A 17,796-nucleotide genomic window follows, 5' to 3' on the forward strand; every position below is an offset into this window, starting at 1 on the left:
TCTGGGGTCAGTGTTATATCCTGATCCTACAGGCAAAACAGTCCTGGGGGTGGAGGGCAAGGCCCCCTTTTTTCATGGGAAATGGTAAACTTGGAACAGTCCCTCTAACCTTTTGGTGGGAAACACTATGGCAGGTCCCGTGTTACTGTGTAAAGGGCACATGGCTTGCATGAGGAAAGGGTTGACACCCAAGGAGGAGTCCAAAAAGAATGAAGGTCACATAAGAATGGGAGGCTGTGAGCTCCCCATCACTGGCAAAAATCAGCCTTCTGTGTGGGGAGCATTGGCAAGTGTCCTTAGCTGGTTATCATTTTCACTGGACACCTGGGCAGTTTTTGTCTGGGGACATTCTACTTTATACCACCATCTCTGTAAATCACAGCAACCCATATTCCATTCTTGGTGCCTTTCCATTAGTCACGTCACTGTCCTAGCTCACCTTCATATTTACATACTGCCAGGCTCCCCTCTCTAAGGAAGGCTGTACCCATCACACTCCCACTGAACATCTGTGTCCTCATCATTGTGTCAACACTCAGCTTTTGCCAAGGTTATCCTTGCCTATTGGTGAATAAAGTTATATCTCACTTTTTTGCCATTTCTTATTTTTTAGTGCCCAACAATCTGACATGATGGCACTGGGAACGTGGCCTGTCCAGTATGCCTGAAGTCCTGGCTTTGAGCCCAAGAACCACATAAAATCAGGCATGGGGGGCACATCTGCAATCACATCACTTAGAAGGCAGAGGCAGGAGGATCAAAGTTCAAGGTTATTCTCAGTTACACAGAAAGGTGGAGGTTAGCCTGGCTGTAGGAGACTGCCTCACATGAAATAAATACATGTTGACAATGATACTTTGTGTATTTCAATTTCTTGTCTTTTTAGTCCCCCTTTTCTTTATTCATTTTTTGTGGAGTGCAATTCGTATTTTTGCATGTGCATGGGTGTGTGAACAGTGTGAACATGCATATGGCGACCCTAGGGTGATACCAGGTATCATCTTTGATTTACCTTGAGGCAGTCTCAATTGAACCAAGAGTTTCATGAGCCAGCTTGCTTTGGGATCCCATCTTTGCCTTCTGATGCTGGAATTACATGTAGGTTGTAGTATTTACACTGTTTCTAGGGGGTCTAAACCCTGCTCCACAGTTTATTAAGTGCTTAACTGCTGAGCCATTTCCCCAGTCCTGACACTATCTATTCTTTATCTATTCTTTATCCTTTTTGGATTTGTCTGTCTGTCTTCTTCTTCTTCTTCTTCTTCTTCTTCTTCTTCTTCTTCTTCTTCTTCTTCTTCTTCATCTTCATCTTTCTTCTTCTCTTCTCCTCCTCTTTCTTCCTTCTCCTTCTCATCTTTTTCTTCTGATCTGAAGCTGCTTTTCTTTTTATAATTGTTTTTCTTACACAATTTCATATATATACATCTACATATATATATGTGTGTGATAGTCACTTAGATAATATGTCCCAATCATCCTCAATTCCCTCCCACTTCTTTCTATCCCCCATCCTACTTTGTCTTTTTCTCTTTGTGGCCACTGTATTTAATCGGGTTGCTAGAACTGGTCTCTGTACACTTAGCATTTACTTGCTCAGTGTATACTGCTCTGTCACAGAACTGCAGATCTTTATCTTGGTGCATTGCTCATCTTTCCAACTCTGTTATTTTTAAAACCAGAGACAAAAAGGTTTAACTTTTATATTTAAATTTTTAAATTATATTTTATGCTACTTAGAGTGCAAGTGTGTACATATCTAAGCAGGCATGGAGACAACTTGGAGGAGAGAGAGTTTTCTCCTTCCACTATGTGGATCCCTGGGCTTGAACTCAGGTCCAGTTATGGCTGACCCTAATGACAAGGTACTGCCATGTGAGGCTGGTCTATTCAGAAAAATGAACATAGGGGTTGATTTTTCTTAGAGCAGTTTCTTATCTTAGGTCATGATTATAGTAATATGACCTTGACAGTCAGGTATCTGGTGGCAACCTTTGCCTCCAGGCCTAATTATTAATATTATGAGAGACCTTATTGTCAGTATTAATCCTTATTCATATAAAGTATCTATTTCTTTTTCCTACAGTGAGATTTTTTTATAATTTTGCACTTGTTCACCTTTACCTAGCCAAAGCTGATATAACAGTATTTCTTTTTTATGAAGTGAAAAGGCAACCATAACCTACTTCCTACTTTTATAAAAGTTATAACCTTAGAGAGCTCTGAAAGCTTCCATTCTGCCTGTGTGAAAATGAAAAAAAAACACCCTTAAATTCACTAAGAAATCTACAACCAAAATGCATGGGCTTAACATCCACTTGTGTTCAGGAGATGAAGGTCTGAGGCCAGACAAAGCCAGGAGACATGACTATGACCCTGGCATGGTGATCAGAGGTTTCAAAAGTAGATGTTCTGGGGAGAGAAAGGACTAGGAGCATGGAGGAATATAAGGTTAAAGCAAGAATCTGTAGAGCTCACAAAACCTTCTGTAGACCTTGCTCTAAACACAAAGCCATCAAAAAGAATCAAGCAAGAAGTGATACAGTGCAGAGAAAGGCTTTCTAAGGAGTAAAGTAAATATAGGGAAATAAATTAGAAAGCTGCTTTATGTCATCCTAGAGCCTTCATCCAGTAGCTGATGGAAGCAGAAGCAGACACCCACAGCTAAACACTGGGTTGAACTCTGGTATCCAGTTACAGAGAGGGAGGAGTGATGAACAAAGGGGTCAAGACCAGGCTGGAGAAATCCACAGAAACAGCTGACCTGAACAAGGGGGAGCTCATGGACACCCAGACTGATAGATGGGAAACAAGCATAGGAATGATCCAGACTCCTGAACGTGGGTGTCAGTGAGGAGGCCTCAGCAATTTATGGGGCCTCTGGTAGTGAAACAGTATTTATCCCTAGTGTATGAATGGCCTTTGGGAGCCCATTCCACATGGAGGGATACTCTCTCAGTCTAGACACACTGGGGAGGGCCTAGGCTCTGGCCCAAATGATATGACAGACTTTGAAGATCCCCATGGAAAGCCTCACCCTCCCTGAGGAGCAGAAAGGGGATGGAATGGGATCATGGGGGGGGGGCAGGAGAGGAGGTGAGGGTTAGGGAACTGGAATTGGCATGTAAAACAAGCTTGTTTCCAATTTAAATTAAAAAAGAAAAAGAAAAAAAGAAACAGCCCAGGCAACATAAAGGGTGTGGAGGGAAGAGGGATGGCTCCATCCCTCGGGGAGGGACTAGGTGGTTGTATCAATAGACACAGGACACCCAGGGACTCCAGGTGAGGGAAACTGGGAAGCAAGCCAGGTGTGAGGGTTCAGAAATGGTCAGAAACCTGACTGCTAACCTTGTTAATGAGAAACCAAGCAGAGCTAATTCGATGGTGGCATTGGTTGTCAAAGAGGATATACAAAGACTTCTTACTGGAATGTCATGCCTCTGTCCAGTTAGCTCCGATTCTAAGGAGGTAGAGTTCACTGCTGGCTAAGTAAACATCCACTAGGGATGAATGGAATTGACCTTAGAGAGGAGAAGGGACTGCAGATGGACAGTTGGCCAGTGCTAGGGAGAGCACACCAAAGCCATTCTGCCACAGACAGAGTGAAATAAAACCCTCAGTAAGAAATCAATCGATATTTGGTGTTTAATATTACACGTTGGTCTAGTGTAAACACAAATACCAAAAGCAATACTGAAAAGCTTAAAGCAAAGGTAGGTTAGCTCAGTTCAAGGCTGAATGGGCATCATGTCCAAGCAACTTGAGCTACCCAGCTCAGAAACTGCATCATCACTTGAAGATGATGCTGCCCTCACAATTAACTTGTGCACGAGTGTGTGATGCATGTGTCTGTGCATTTGCATACATATGTGTTCATAATGTGCATGTGTTGGAGACCAGAGGTTGGTTTCCTAGGATCTTCTTCTGTCTACCTAATTATTACTTTTTTAAAAAAAGATTGATCTGGGCAGTGGTGGAACATGCCTTTAATCCCAGCATTCAGGAGACAGACACAGGCAGATCTTTGTGAGGACATGCTACAGAGAAACCCTGTCTTGAAAGACCAAAAAAATATATTTTATTTTCAATCTTTTATACTTAAACATTATGTTTAAATTTTAATAAAATATCTGTTGTTGGAGTTTTGTTTGTCCCACCAGCTCTCATTGCCCTTATCAGCCTCAAATAAGCACACAGAGATTTACATTAATTATAAAACTTTTGGCTGATGGCTAGGGCTTATTGGCTAGCTCTGTCTTTATTATCAATGCATTTCTATAAATCTATGTATTTTTACATTGTCTTGGCTTACCAAAGAATGTCTGGACCTGTTTCTCCTTTGGCAGCTAAATGGCATCTCTTTTTGGCGCCTCTCTGCCTTCATTTCCCAGAATTCTCCTCATCTCCTAGTCCCACCTATCTTCCTGTTTCTATTGGCTAAACAGTGTTTTATTCATCAACCAATGAGAGAAACATATATACAGAAGGACAACCCCCATCAACAGTCCTGGCTGTCCTAGAACTCACTTTGTAGACCAGGCTGGCCTCAAACTCAGAGATCTGCCTGCCTATGCCTCCCTAGTACTGGGATTAAAGGCATGTGCCAACACTGCCCAGTTTTTATTCAGTTTTTATGTGTGCATGCTTGTACTGGTTGGTTTTATGTCAACTTGGCACAAGCTAGAGTCATCATCAGAGAGGAAAGAGCCTCAGTTGAGGAAATGCCTCCATAGGATCCAGCTATAAGGCATTTTCCTAATTAGTGATCAATGGGGGAGGACCTATCCCATTGTAGGTGGTGCCACCCCTGGGCTTCTGGTCCTGGGTTCTATAAGAAAGCAGACTGAGCAAGCCATGAGGAACTGGAGTTACGATGTTTGTGAGCCACTATGTGGATGCTGGGAACCAAACCTGGGTCTTCTGCCAGTACAGCCAGTGCTCTTAACTGCTGAGCCATCTCCCCAGTCCCAACAGGTGCCTTTATACTTTAACTTACTGGTTAGTTACATGATTAGATTTCCACTCTCCTTTTCGAGGTCAGGTGATCTGGTCTAGGCTTTCCTCTGAAGCTGCTCGGGGTTAGTAGCCATTGCCCTTTGAGCACATCCTACCGGAAGGTGGAGGATGGTAGCCAGCTGCATCAGCATAGATGGGTGGTGGAGAGGGTAGGGAGAGTGTGGAGGGGCGATGGTGGGGGGGGAGGGGATAGGACAGGATGAGACCAGACGGGAAGGGAAGAGAAACTGGGGCTGGGATTTGAAATTTGCCATAGTGGACTGCACATAGAACAGAAGGCAACTGGCCACAGAGCTCCGGTTTCTCCATCACTTACCCGTTCGGGTTTCTCTCCAGCTCATGTAACAGTGTGTGATCACAGTACTCGAAAACTAAATGCATCTTTCTCTTTCTTCTGAACACCTCGATGAGGTTCACAAGGTTTGGGTGTTTCAATTGCTGCAAAAGATTTGAAGGGCACAGTTGAGTGAGTGTGTTTCCATTTACAGCTGCTCCCCAGACCAGCTGTGACATTGAGAGAACAAGTTCCCTTTTATCATTCTATCTCTGGGCAGAAGTTTCAAGTGTGTGTGTGTGTGTGTGTGTGTGTGTGTGTGTGTGTGTGTGGTTGTGTCAGTGTGTGTGCGCATGCACAGCACACTTATGGAAGCTAGAGGCTAACATCAGATTCCTCTTTACTTTTTCTCCCCTTTAACATTTTTATTACTAGTTAATTGATTGCTTATTAACATGTACTGAGTGCATGGGCATGTACATACTCATGGATGTGCACTATTTATCTAAAGAGGCCAGAAGGCATCAGATCACCTGGAACTAAAGTTACAGATGGTTGTGGAACTAAACCCATGTCCTCTTAGCTTCGGAGCCATCTCTCGAGCCTTTTGTCCAGTATTTTAAACCAAAATTTAAATGCTGATGAAGTCAGATAATCCACCCCAAGAGTGAATATAAAAATCTTATATAGAAGTATATATAACAGGTAGAAACAGAACAATTGTAGGTAAACTAGGATTCATGGCTACTCTGTCTATGCTGAGGGGCCCAAATACTTAAGTGTAGATACCAGGACACTCCCGAGAGCGGTGGGATATTAACTACACAGGAATCTAGGGCAAAAACTATAAACCAAGATGTCCCTGGGCAAAACAGGACATATGACCTCACCTATCTACAACTCCTTTTTCTTGTTGTGTATCTACCAGACAAATCCATTTTTCAACACACACACACACACACACACACACACACACACACACACACACAGTGTTTTATATATTGTAGCAGTTTGATAAGTATTTTGCAGTACAAAATTTTAGGCACATTCAGAATCTTGCATTGCATGTCTGTAGATGACTATCTGCAAGTGTGACTCCACTTTAAAAAAAGAAAAAGAAAAGAAAATTCTGGGCTGGAAAGAAGGCTCAGAGGTTAAAGGTGCTTCCTGCTCTTACAGACAATTTGAGCTGTTTCCTGCACCCATATTAGATGGCTCACAAACACTTGTAACTCCAGCTTCAGGAGTTCTCATACCCTCTTGTGGCCTTACTAGGCACCTGAACACACACACCGTGCAAAGCAACAACAAAATCACCCAACAAATGCTGCTCAATAGTAGGGGAAACGAGACACATGAGAAACGGGTCCAGAACCCCAAATCAATTTGCATTCTGTCTACTCCACAGGTGGAAAGAGCAGAAGGTCAAAGGGTGGCAGGGGTGATTTCACAACAGACAAGCTCCTTTGTGCTTTAGCAAAACCACAGTTTGGAAGCAGAACAGGTTTCAAGCCAGGTGCAACAGGGATTCACAGACCCTGCAGCTCCACGCTGCCGCCGTGCCCAGGTTTAACCAGGGCAAACTGTCTGTGGGTAGGCCTGCTATCCACAGCTACTTGGCTACTGATGTTGTCTTAGCCTGCTCTGTGGTTGCCTCAAATGAAACAGGTAGTGTGAGGAGGAGAGTGAGGAAAATTAAAAAGCGATGTGTTCAATGCCATCAATGGAGCAACAGCAAAAAGCAGGAAAGCAGTTCTGAGCCATCATCAGACATCTCATAGAGGGAACGATGCTTGGCTATTTGCACATTAAAGCACATCCTCAGATCAGGGCAGTTTTAACTCAGAAATAAGCAAAAAACCTATTATCACCAGAGTAACCTGGTTCACTCGCGCCCTCTGCTGGCCAATCGTAAGAGCGACTCATATTTTAAATTCTATTTTAACGGAAGCACTGCAGTACAGGGAAAACAGCACGTAATACTTGGAAAGAAGAAACAATGTAATTATTGTTCACTTTTACAAGCTGAAATTTTACTGAAAGTAACAGAGGATACTTAGAAAATGAAGGTTGGCTGCGTGTTCTTCACATGTGTGTTTCTGTCTTCTCCACCTCTGGGAGGCGGTTAGAAATGAGAAACTTCAAGAGTCATTGCCACCAACAACAACAAAAAAAAGAGCCATCCCAAATCCACCCCCCCCTTCCAGAATTCTCGTTTCAGCGAGACCCCTTGGGGGGCGGGTGTTCATGATGGAGAAGCTCATCCTAGGTCTTAAAGCTCTAAAAACCGAGAGCATTTTTAAGCTAGGAAAGCATTTCCATTGAGAGCATATGAAACTTCTACATTGAATTCTGTCAGAGTAAACACAATGGCAACAAAAGGAAAAAATGTAAGAAATCGTGCACATGGTTGGGGAAGAGGATACTCAGCAGAGGCAGATCCATGTTGACATCTACAGGGACACTGGGGGGACCTTTATGCTGGACATGCTCATGTAGTTTTGCTGGTTGGTTGGGAAACTGTGTGGGGGCAATGTCCAAAAGATGGCCAGGTGGGGAGCTGTTGGTAAAGAGTAGGGTCGGGAAACTGAGGACAGAGTGGATGTTTCCCAATCAGGGTGCTGTGTGTGGAATGCGGAGTACTTCCATGTTTTAACCACCTACCGCTATGCTCACACATATCAGAATAAATCAAAGAGGCCAGAGTCCAACCCTATTTCCCAAAATAGCTGATCGCCAGTTATTTAAGTCCAATGGGAAAACAATCCCACTTTAGAATTCTTGGTCTTAGCTCATCCATGGTGGTGCCAGCCTTAGAGGCAGGTGAGTTCAAGGCCAGCCTGGTCTACAGAGCCAGTTCCAGGGTAGGCTCTAAAACTACAGAGAAACCTGTCATGAAAAGAAACAAATTCTGGGTCACTTTACTGTACCCAGTTCAAACAATGCCTTGGGGGCGCAGAGCGCGTGACCTACCTTCAGCATGCGTATTTCTCTCAATGCTATTTTCTTAACAACAGGATCATCTTCGGATTCCACGAATTTTTTTATTGCTACCACTTGTCCAGATGACTTGTTTCTGCACTTGAATACAACCCCATAAGACCCTTCTCCAATCTTAGCCAGTTTTTCATATTTTTCCATTTTAGTTAAAGCTACTTAAGTTGGCGTAGTGATTGACATGAAGTACAGCGATGCACCTAGAAAATAAGAACGACTCTTATCAACCAAACTACACGGGACACTGTTCTCATAGTTTGTATATGGACAGTTGGCACCGGTTGCCAACAGTTTGTGTTCATTCTTTAATTTTTGCTTTCAGTATGTAGCAGAAGTGAGCACTCGGGTGTTTTTTTTGTTAGCACAGATCTCTATTCTTCCAGCTATTGAACTGCCTGCAGGGTCATTTCTGATGAGGGCTCTGTGCTGAAAACAGTTAACGAAAAAAACCTGGGGGAAGAACCTTTACCCCATCTATTGTTTTTATTATCCCAGGGAAATGATTAAAATACAAAGCTATAAAGTGCAGTAAAGGGGGATGGATGGGCTTTTATACTCTTGAATATGGTGTTTGCTTCCTAACTAACTCAACAGAACCCCTCAGTGAAGAAGAGTACAAAACTCTATACCTCCACCTGGTGGACAGAAGAAAGAAAACCGTGGCTGTTGAACAATGCAACTTTCATAGGAAATGTTTGGGTTATGATATGAATGTGAGATGTGATGTGTGTGTAGGAATTGGTATATGTGGTATGTATGTGAGGGGTGTGTGTGTGTGTGTGTGTGTGTGTGTGTGTGTGTGAGAGAGAGAGAGAGAGAGAGAGAGAGAGAGAGAGAGAGAGAGAGAGAGAGAGAGAGCATGAAGTGGTCAGAGGACAACTTGTGGAAACCAGTCAGCTCCTACCATGCAGTCCTGAGGTTGTAACCCCGGCTGCAAAACTTGCCTGACAAATAAACCTGATCCATCTGGCTGGTCAAGTCTCCATTTCTTGCTCTTAGCTTTTATTTGTATGGGGTGAGTGACCAGCTTTTTAATTCTCCAGAGAAAATAAAAACAGTCATACATCAAAAAGGAGGTACATTTGTCCAATTCTTCCCCAATACTTCCACATCCACGGGGACTTCTAGGAAAATACTGTAAGGATTCAGACACTATGCTGGCCCTTCCCTGTCATCTGGCAGAATGCACTCAGGCAATGCTCTGGTCAGCCCAGGGTTCCATGATGGCACAGTCTGCCTGCAGGTGCAAAGAATCCTTTAAAAGAAAGACCCCCGCCCACTTACCGTCTCCTTCCAATTTCTTCTCTAAGGGGCACAAAATAAACTTCAAACATGATCCCTTACAGTCCTTTCTACCCCGCCCTCGGGTTCTTCTCAAACTCCTTCTGCCTGCCTCCTCTGCTTATTTCTCAGTCTGGAATTGTCTGACCCTTCAGATCACATTTCAATCCTCTTCGTTTTTCACAGTTCAACTCAAATCCCAGTCCCCATGGCAGGCTCTTTTCTGAACACACAGGATGCTTCCAACACACACCCCACCCCCACTCCAGCCTTTAAACTGCTTATTACCCTGTACTCCCATCCATAGCCCATTCTCTGGCATGCAGCAGGCTTTTAAGTGTTAGTATAGTTTCAATCTCTAATCTTTTTCTCTTTTTGAAAGCAAAAGCCACAATGCATGTTGATTTTTACTAGCACACTATTGGGGGCAAGATTAAATGGATATAGTTATTGGTTGAAAACGTTTTCTATAGTTAACACTCACCTTCAGATTGAAATGGTATACCTTCCAAGCCAACTTCAGAATTTATAAAATAACTCTTGAGTTAATGGAGTTCTGTCTACAAAGACAGGAACAGGCTGGGGGCCACCAGCAATTGCAAAAGGACACACATAGACAAGACAGGTAGAGGGGTGATGACTGAATTTTTAAACCTTAGTTTCTATGGAATTTTCTTACTGTAAGGAGTTACTAGGTAAAGTATGTAAGAGAAAAAAAAAAAAAAAACACTTGTAAGTTCGTTTCTACGACTGTTTCACAGATTCGGTCCCGGAGGCTTGAGGAAGCACAAGGAACACACAGGCAAACACGATTAGGACAGAGGGGAGGAAGTGATAAGTAGGAATGAGGGGTGGAAAAATGACTCTCCTAATCTATGATGTAACAGGAAACTGTAAAAAACAAACCAACCAACCAACTAAGGTCTGGCTTTAGGAGTATTAAAGGGAAAGGACAGTTTCAAGGCTAGGGAAGAGCATTGGGGATGCCCCATCACTTACTGTCTCTTGTTTCCAAACGTGCATTTATGTTTAATAAACTTGATGGGGAAAAGGACTCCACAAACTGAGCATTCCGAGCTGCCTTACTGAGTTATTGGAATTTAAACGCATACAACTGCATGTAAAGGTGTCAGTGTCAACACAGTCGATCTTGAAAAAAAAAAAAAAAACCTCCCGGAAACTAGCTCAACCACACTATTTACACAATCTGTACAACATTTTGTTTATGTCCCACGCTTCAGGTGTACACACAAAATACCTGGGGGTTTGGCGAAAACTCACTTCATTTCCAAGCCTCTGAGCCCTCACTTAACTGACTTTTTCCAGCTCCAGGCCACTCATGGTCTCTAGATGCACAAATGCATCCATGAGCCTGGCCATCCCCACAGCCTAACAGTGCCTGGCTGCCCCAGGGGGTTCGCCCGCTCCGGTCCTCCGGAACCCCAAGGACCTCTCTCTCACTCATCCCCGGACAAGGAACCCGCACTTACAGCATAGACTCCAGCGAGGGTGACTAGGATGAAGCAGTGTGCAGCCTCCAGGCGCCCCAGCCCCTCAGTCCCTGCAGCCAGAACTCCCAAGAGACCCAGCCACAGCAGTGTTGCCAGGGCAACCGGGACGCACAGGTCCTGCAGCTTCTAGACAAAGGTTTCCACCCAGAACTAGCTTGCTTCCTTCCCTGCCAGGGCAGCCTTCAGTTAGTCATCCATTACTCTTAGCTCTTTTTACCTTGTGCTGTTTGGAGTCGGGTTCTGAGGCTGTGGCTCATCAACACCATTTTTGCAACTTAGCAACGATGCTCCAGAGTCCAGGGAGGATTCAGAGTAGGGGACAAGGAGGGTCATCCCAAAGGAGAAGAACGCGAGGCAAACATCATTGAATGTGACATCGAGATAAACGTGTTACACCTCAGGAAAGAGAATTTGAGTCGTTACCCACAGAATAAACGGAACATCAAAGCACACACAAAAAACAACTACCATACACTTCAATTCTATGCCATTCATATATACATGAGCATCCTTTCTTCCATAAAAGTGTGTGCTCCTCACCTCCCATTTCCTCACGAATATGCTCAAATATCACATTTTTAATGAAATTAAACCAGTGACCACGTGCACCTTGCTCCTCTTTCAAGACCAGACACACGATTCCACTCAATTCATCTAAACTGACACCTATACAGGTTTGTATGGTTTATGCCCTTAGGCTAGAAAACATTTCTCATCAGGGTATCAAGTCACTTTATCCAAGTCTGTGGATCCATTTTTACTATACTCCTGAGAGAGAGGAGGGGAGGGGCATGGCCTTGGGTGTCTTCCTTGAGATAGGGTCTTTGTTTGTTTTTGTGTATGACAAAGTGGCTGGCCTGTATATTTAGGGAGAGTGTCCTGTCTTTCCATCTTGCTCCAAGAGCATTAGGATTACAAATGGCTGCTCCTGAGCCCAGCTTTCCTTGAGCTCTAGGGATTCAAACTCAGCTCTTTACATTTGCATGGAAAAAGCTCTATCCACTGAGCCCTATCTCCACCCACAGGGCCTCTCTATTCAGTCCTGGTTGCCCTCAAATTTGCAATGAACAAAAGGCTGGCCTCAAACTTGGGAATTTGCCTGTCTTTGCCACCACAACTAAGGTTTCTCTCCACTTTTTTGAGAGGATTTCATGTTTCTCAGGCTGCCTTGGAACTTGATATGTAGCTAAAGAAGACACAGACATCCAAAGTACTGGGCTGTCATGTGCACACTCCTGTTTTCTCCCAGCTATTTAATCTATATAGACTTACTGGCCCACCTTTGTTTCCCAGCAGAGTGCCTAGTCCTTTGTCCATATGCTTTAGGCTCCACTGCCTTCAATGTCACTGTTCCTTGAACATGCAGTACTTTTGATGTCCAAATTATAACATCTCGCCTACCAGACCACCCCTGCAAACTGAAACTTTCTTTTCCTCAACTAAGGCTGTCTACAGCTGTCTATATAAAATTTCTCTTCTCTAAAGCACAATCAAGGTATCTTTTGTTAATGTTTATATTATATATGTAAATGTGTGTTCGTGTGTGTGTGTGTGTGTGTGTGTGTGTGTGTGTACACATATATGGAAGAAGAGCATGAGAGCACCTTCTCTGCATAGCCTGGCCTTGAACTTGTGATCTCCCTCTCCAGCTGGGATTTTAGGCATGCTTGACCAAACTCTTTACTTCTGCTGTTTACCTACATTTTACCCAAACACACTGTCTTTTCTTCAGAGCTGGAAAAGCACCTCAATAGGAAATACCCAACAGTTTTAGACATCTTTTCAGTGTTTACAAGCTACCCCCCACTCAATACTTTTCCTTCAATGATGGAGATGACTAAAACCTTTATTTTGTGGTCTCTACTAAAACATGACTCAGACACACCACAAAACAATCACAACCATCTTCTCTTTTCAAAACCAGTAAGGACACAGGTAACAAGAAAGGCATCCTGAATGTTAGTGAAGACAAGACTATTCTCAGCATTCATGTGAGTGGTCTCTTCTGCTGGGCCTAGGAATTTGCACTTGAAACTGCATCCTTGGGCCACATTCAGAAATGTGGACTTAAATGTAATCTGTGCCAGCTGTTCTTAATTCACGGAGCACATCAGAATAATTTATAACTCATTAAAACAGAGATTATTGGGCCTTACTCCTAAATAGTTTAATTCGAAGAATATTTTGTGAAAGCTTATGGTTAATAAGCAACCAGTTCCAAAAAAAAAAAAACATAAGCAACCAGTTCCAAGCATTTTTAGGGAGGGGCAGTATTTCTAAGTGCTTGACAGTTTAATGTGGTGAAGTTTCTGAGTTGCAACCTACATCAGCTGAGGTTTAAAAGCGTCATTTGCTCTGTAACCAACAATAGGAGCAGAATCTGGTTTCATAAAAACTTGCCCACAAGTCTGTTTTACAGCTAGTAATGTTATTTTCATAAAAGTGAATGAAAAAATTAATGTTGATTATTCATAATATATTAGGGAAAATAAATAATATCCATGTCTGATTCTAGACAAAGAAATGGCTCTGAAATAAATGATCCACGGTCTCTGTAACAGGCTGTGAAGGAATCAATACAAATGGCATCTCTTGGTCAGCTAATCATGTTCTTCCCACTTCAATGTTTCTATTCCGGACCTTCAGGAATTCCCCAACACTCCTTTGCTGTCTTATCTCAGGCTATAACAAACTACTTTCTGTAAAGAGCCTTACAGTAGACACTTGAGCTTTGCAGGCCAGACTGCTCCTCTGAAACCACTCAGGTCTACCACTGAAGTATGAATAGTTTTAAACAACAGGTCAAAGCATAGGTGGTGCTGTGTTCTCATAAAACTTTATTGACAATAACAGGAGGTGGGTTAGATTTGATTAAGATAATAATTGCTGGGCTGGAGAACAGGCTCAGAGGTTAAGAGCACTGCTTGCTCTAGCAGAGGTCCTGAGTTCAATTCCCAGAGACCACATGGTGGCTCACAACCATCTATAATGAGGCCTGTTGCCCTCTTCTGGTATGCAGGAAAAAACTGTAAGCATAATAAATAAAAATAAATCTTTTAAAATAAGATATTAGCTGTCCTGCGGCAGGTGGCCTAGCCTCAGGTGAGTCTGGGCACTGCTCTGTCTCCCAACCTCTCCCATCAACCCCTGCTCGCTTCTGCCTGAAACATCCCTCCCCAGACAAGAGTGGACCAGCCCAGAACAGAAGGCCTACCCTGAGTCCGGACACACCTCACCCCTGTCTACACCCTGCCCTTTGTCCTATGGCGGGTGCCCTAGCCTCATGTGAGTCTGGGTGCTGCTCTGCCCACCCTCCCCCCAACCTCCTCCATCAACACCTGCTCGCTTCTGCCTGACTCTACCCGAACAAGAGTGAACCTCCACAGTACAGGAAGGTCCACCCTGAATCCAGACACACCCGACCCTTGTCCACCCACCACCCTCTTCAATCCTGCTGCCACTAGAGGCTGAGACCTCCACCAGCCACCTGAGAGAGGGAGAGACCCACCTGCACTCACTGGAAGAAGGGATGGGAAGAAGACAGAGTAAGAACACACTTAACAACAGAAAGACCAATATGACACCACCAAAATCTAGGGACTCCACACCAGCAGGACCTGAAAAGCCCAACACAGAGCATGAAGAAGAGATGAACCTCAAAAATTATCTTAGGAAAATGATAGAATCCTTTAAAGAGGAAACAAGAAAATCCCTTAAAGAAACAGAAGAAAAAACAAGCAGAAAATTACATGAGATGGAGGAAAAGACAAACCAACGAATTCAAGAAGTAAACAAATCTCTTAAAGAATCCGAAGAAAGCCAAGAAAAAACAACCAAACAAGTGAAGGAAGCACTCGAAACAGTTCAAGGCATAAAAGCTGAAATAGAAACAATAAAGAAAACACAGAATAAGGCAATGCTGGAAATAGAAAGGCTGGATAAACGATCAGGAACTAAAGATGTAAGTATAACGAATAGAATTCAAAAGATGGAAGAGAGAATCTCAGTTGTTGAAGACTCTCTAGAGGATATACAGTCATCGAACAAAAAAATCTCAAGTCCAACAAATCCTTAACACAAAATATCCAGGAAATATGGGACACCGTGAAAAGGCTGAACCTAAGAATAATAGGTATAGAAAAAGGTGAAGAAATACAGCTCAAAGGTACAGAAAACATATTCAACAAAATCATAAAAGAAAATTTCCCCAATCTACAGAAGGATATGCCTATGAAAGTACAAGAAGCTTACAGAACACCAAACAGACTAGACCACAAAAAGAAGTCCCCTTGACACATAATAATCAAAACACCAAACCTTCAGAATAAAGGGAAAATATTAAGAGCAGCAAAGGAAAAAGGCCAAGTATCATGAAGGCAGACCTATCAGAATCACACCCGACTTCTCAATGGAAACTTTGAAAGCCAGAAGGTCCTGGATAGATATCCTACAAACACTAAGGGAGCATGGATGCCAACCCAGACCACTGTACCCAGCAAAACTTTCAATCAATATAGATGGAGAAACAAGATATCCCATGACAAAACAGACTTAAACAATGCATATCCACAAATCCAGCACTTCAGAAAGTTCTAGAAGGAAAACTCCAACCCAACGAAGATTACTACACTCACAAAATTATAGGCAATAAATAATCCAATTCTACCAAACACAAAAAGAAACAGGAGGACTAAATCCACACACAATGAAACCACCAACATTAAATCCAAAACAAACAATCAATGGACATTAATATCCCTCAATGTCAATGGTCTTAACCTGCCCATGAAAAGATACAGGCTAACAGAATGGATAGGAAGACAGAATCCATCCATCTGCTGTATACAAGAAACACACCTCAACTTCAAAGACAGGCATTACCTCAGAGTAAAGGGTTGGGAAAAGATTTTCCAATCAAATGGGCCCAAGAAACAAGCTGGTGTAGCAATCCTAATATCTAACAAATTAGACTTCAAACTAAAATCAATCAAAAGAGATGAAGAAGGACATTCCATACTCGTGACGGGAAAAGTCCATCAAGATGAAGTCTCAATCCTGAACATCTATGCCCCAAATACAAAGGCACCCTTCCCCTATAATGAGACTTCCCCTATAATGAGACTGAGGACTATATGCTATCCTAGAGCCCTCATCCAGTGGCTGATGGAAGCAGAGGCAGACACCCACAGATATACACTGAACTGAACTCTGGAACTTAGTTGCAGAGTGGGAAGATTGAAGATCGAAGGGGTCAGTACCAGGCTGGTGAAACCCACAGAAACAGCTGGCCTGAACAAGGGGGAGCACATGGACCCCAGACTTCTGTCTGGAGGCCAGCACAGTACAAAAATCTAGACCCCTGAACATGGATGTCAATGAGGAGACCTCTGTATTCTAGGGGGTCTTTAGTAGTGGATTAGTATTTTTCCCTGGTGTAAGAAGTGACTTTGAGAGCCCATCTCATGTGAAGGGATGCTCTCTAGGCCTGGACAAATAGGGGAGGGCCTAGGCCCGGCCCAGGATGATATGGTGGACTTTGGAGAGACCCCTTCGAGGGCCCTACCCTGCCTAGGGATTGGAGGTGGATGGGATAGGGGTAGGTCGGGGGCAGGGGGAAGGTGTTGGGGGAGGGGAGGGAGAAGGGTTTGACATGTGAAACAAGCTTGTTCCTAATTTGAACTAATTTTAAAAAAGAATAAAAAAAGTTCACCAAGGACTTCTGAATTCTTAGTCCTATCCTGGGGGAGGGGGGATCTCCTCAAATTAAAGATACAAAATCCCTAAAAAATTCTTCCCGCTTTTTGAGTCAGTCTGGCTATGTAGCCCAGGAGGGACCTGCAATCCTGATCCTCCTGCCTCAGTCCCTTGAATACTGAGATTATACCTTTATATACAAACCTACATACATATTTATATGTGGTATTTCACCTGACTCAATACAAAACCTTGCTTAGATAGTTCTCAGGCAACACGATAGGAAACACAACAACAGCACCCCACAGACTCCCACAGTTTGTCAGATGGGAAAAGGTCTCTGCTTCATTATGTGTTATAATCTTTACTCCCATCAATTTTTTACTTAAGGAAAAACTTATTTGTGGCAAATTTGAAATTAATTCTAGAATGCTGGTGAAAGAAATTACTTGTTAGATCACAGACTTCCAGAGAAACTTTTAATGAAAAGCATGAAATTCATTTTATTCATCCAAAGTGTCCTATCATTTATGTTAAAGTGAATGCCAGGGCCACAGGCAGCATCCCACCACTCAGATCTGGTTTTGTACCTTGAGTGGTTGCTATGTGGTATGACAGTAAACATTTCAAATCTGTCTGCCTTCCTATCAGCCATGGTCAAACACAGCAACTGTCAACACACTGTGCTCTGAATAATAAACACTTTTCAAATGCCACCTCTTTTGTTTCCTGAAAACAAACAATTCCCCAGGGTACAGATACTTAGAATCGCAAACATCCCAAGTCTAGAAGTCTAAGATTAGAACACGATTCCAGGCCAACACACCGTACTTTAAAAATACCTTCAAGGACTGTCAAAAAAATATCTGTTGAAAATAAAAATACTGATTTAGATAAGGTTCAAATTTTTCCCCTCTAATGTTTGTGTTTAATTGTCCATATAGTAGCAGTCCTTACCAATGACAGCAAAGATAACACAGCATAAATGAAAGAGATCAGTCAACTGTTACACTGGTGTCAAATGAA

At 43.0% G+C, this 17,796-nt stretch overlaps 1 protein-coding gene across 1 annotated transcript in view; it reads right to left on the bottom strand.

The window, feature by feature from the left end:
- The window catches only part of Cdkl4 (cyclin dependent kinase like 4), a 33,522-nt gene extending 25,044 nt beyond the window's left edge, over window positions 1-8,478 (bottom strand). The window contains exons 1-2 of the mRNA XM_035445634.1: window positions 8,261-8,478; window positions 5,330-5,451 (exon numbers count right to left, since the gene is read on the bottom strand). Coding sequence (XP_035301525.1) covers window positions 5,330-5,451; window positions 8,261-8,428 — 290 coding nt within the window. The 5' untranslated portion in view covers window positions 8,429-8,478. The remainder of the gene's footprint in view (window positions 1-5,329; window positions 5,452-8,260) is intronic.
- Window positions 8,479-17,796: the final 9,318 nt, after the last annotated feature.

This window comes from Cricetulus griseus, chromosome 5 (genome assembly GCF_003668045.3).
Source record: "Cricetulus griseus strain 17A/GY chromosome 5, alternate assembly CriGri-PICRH-1.0, whole genome shotgun sequence".
Classification (NCBI taxonomy): domain Eukaryota; kingdom Metazoa; phylum Chordata; class Mammalia; order Rodentia; family Cricetidae; genus Cricetulus; species Cricetulus griseus.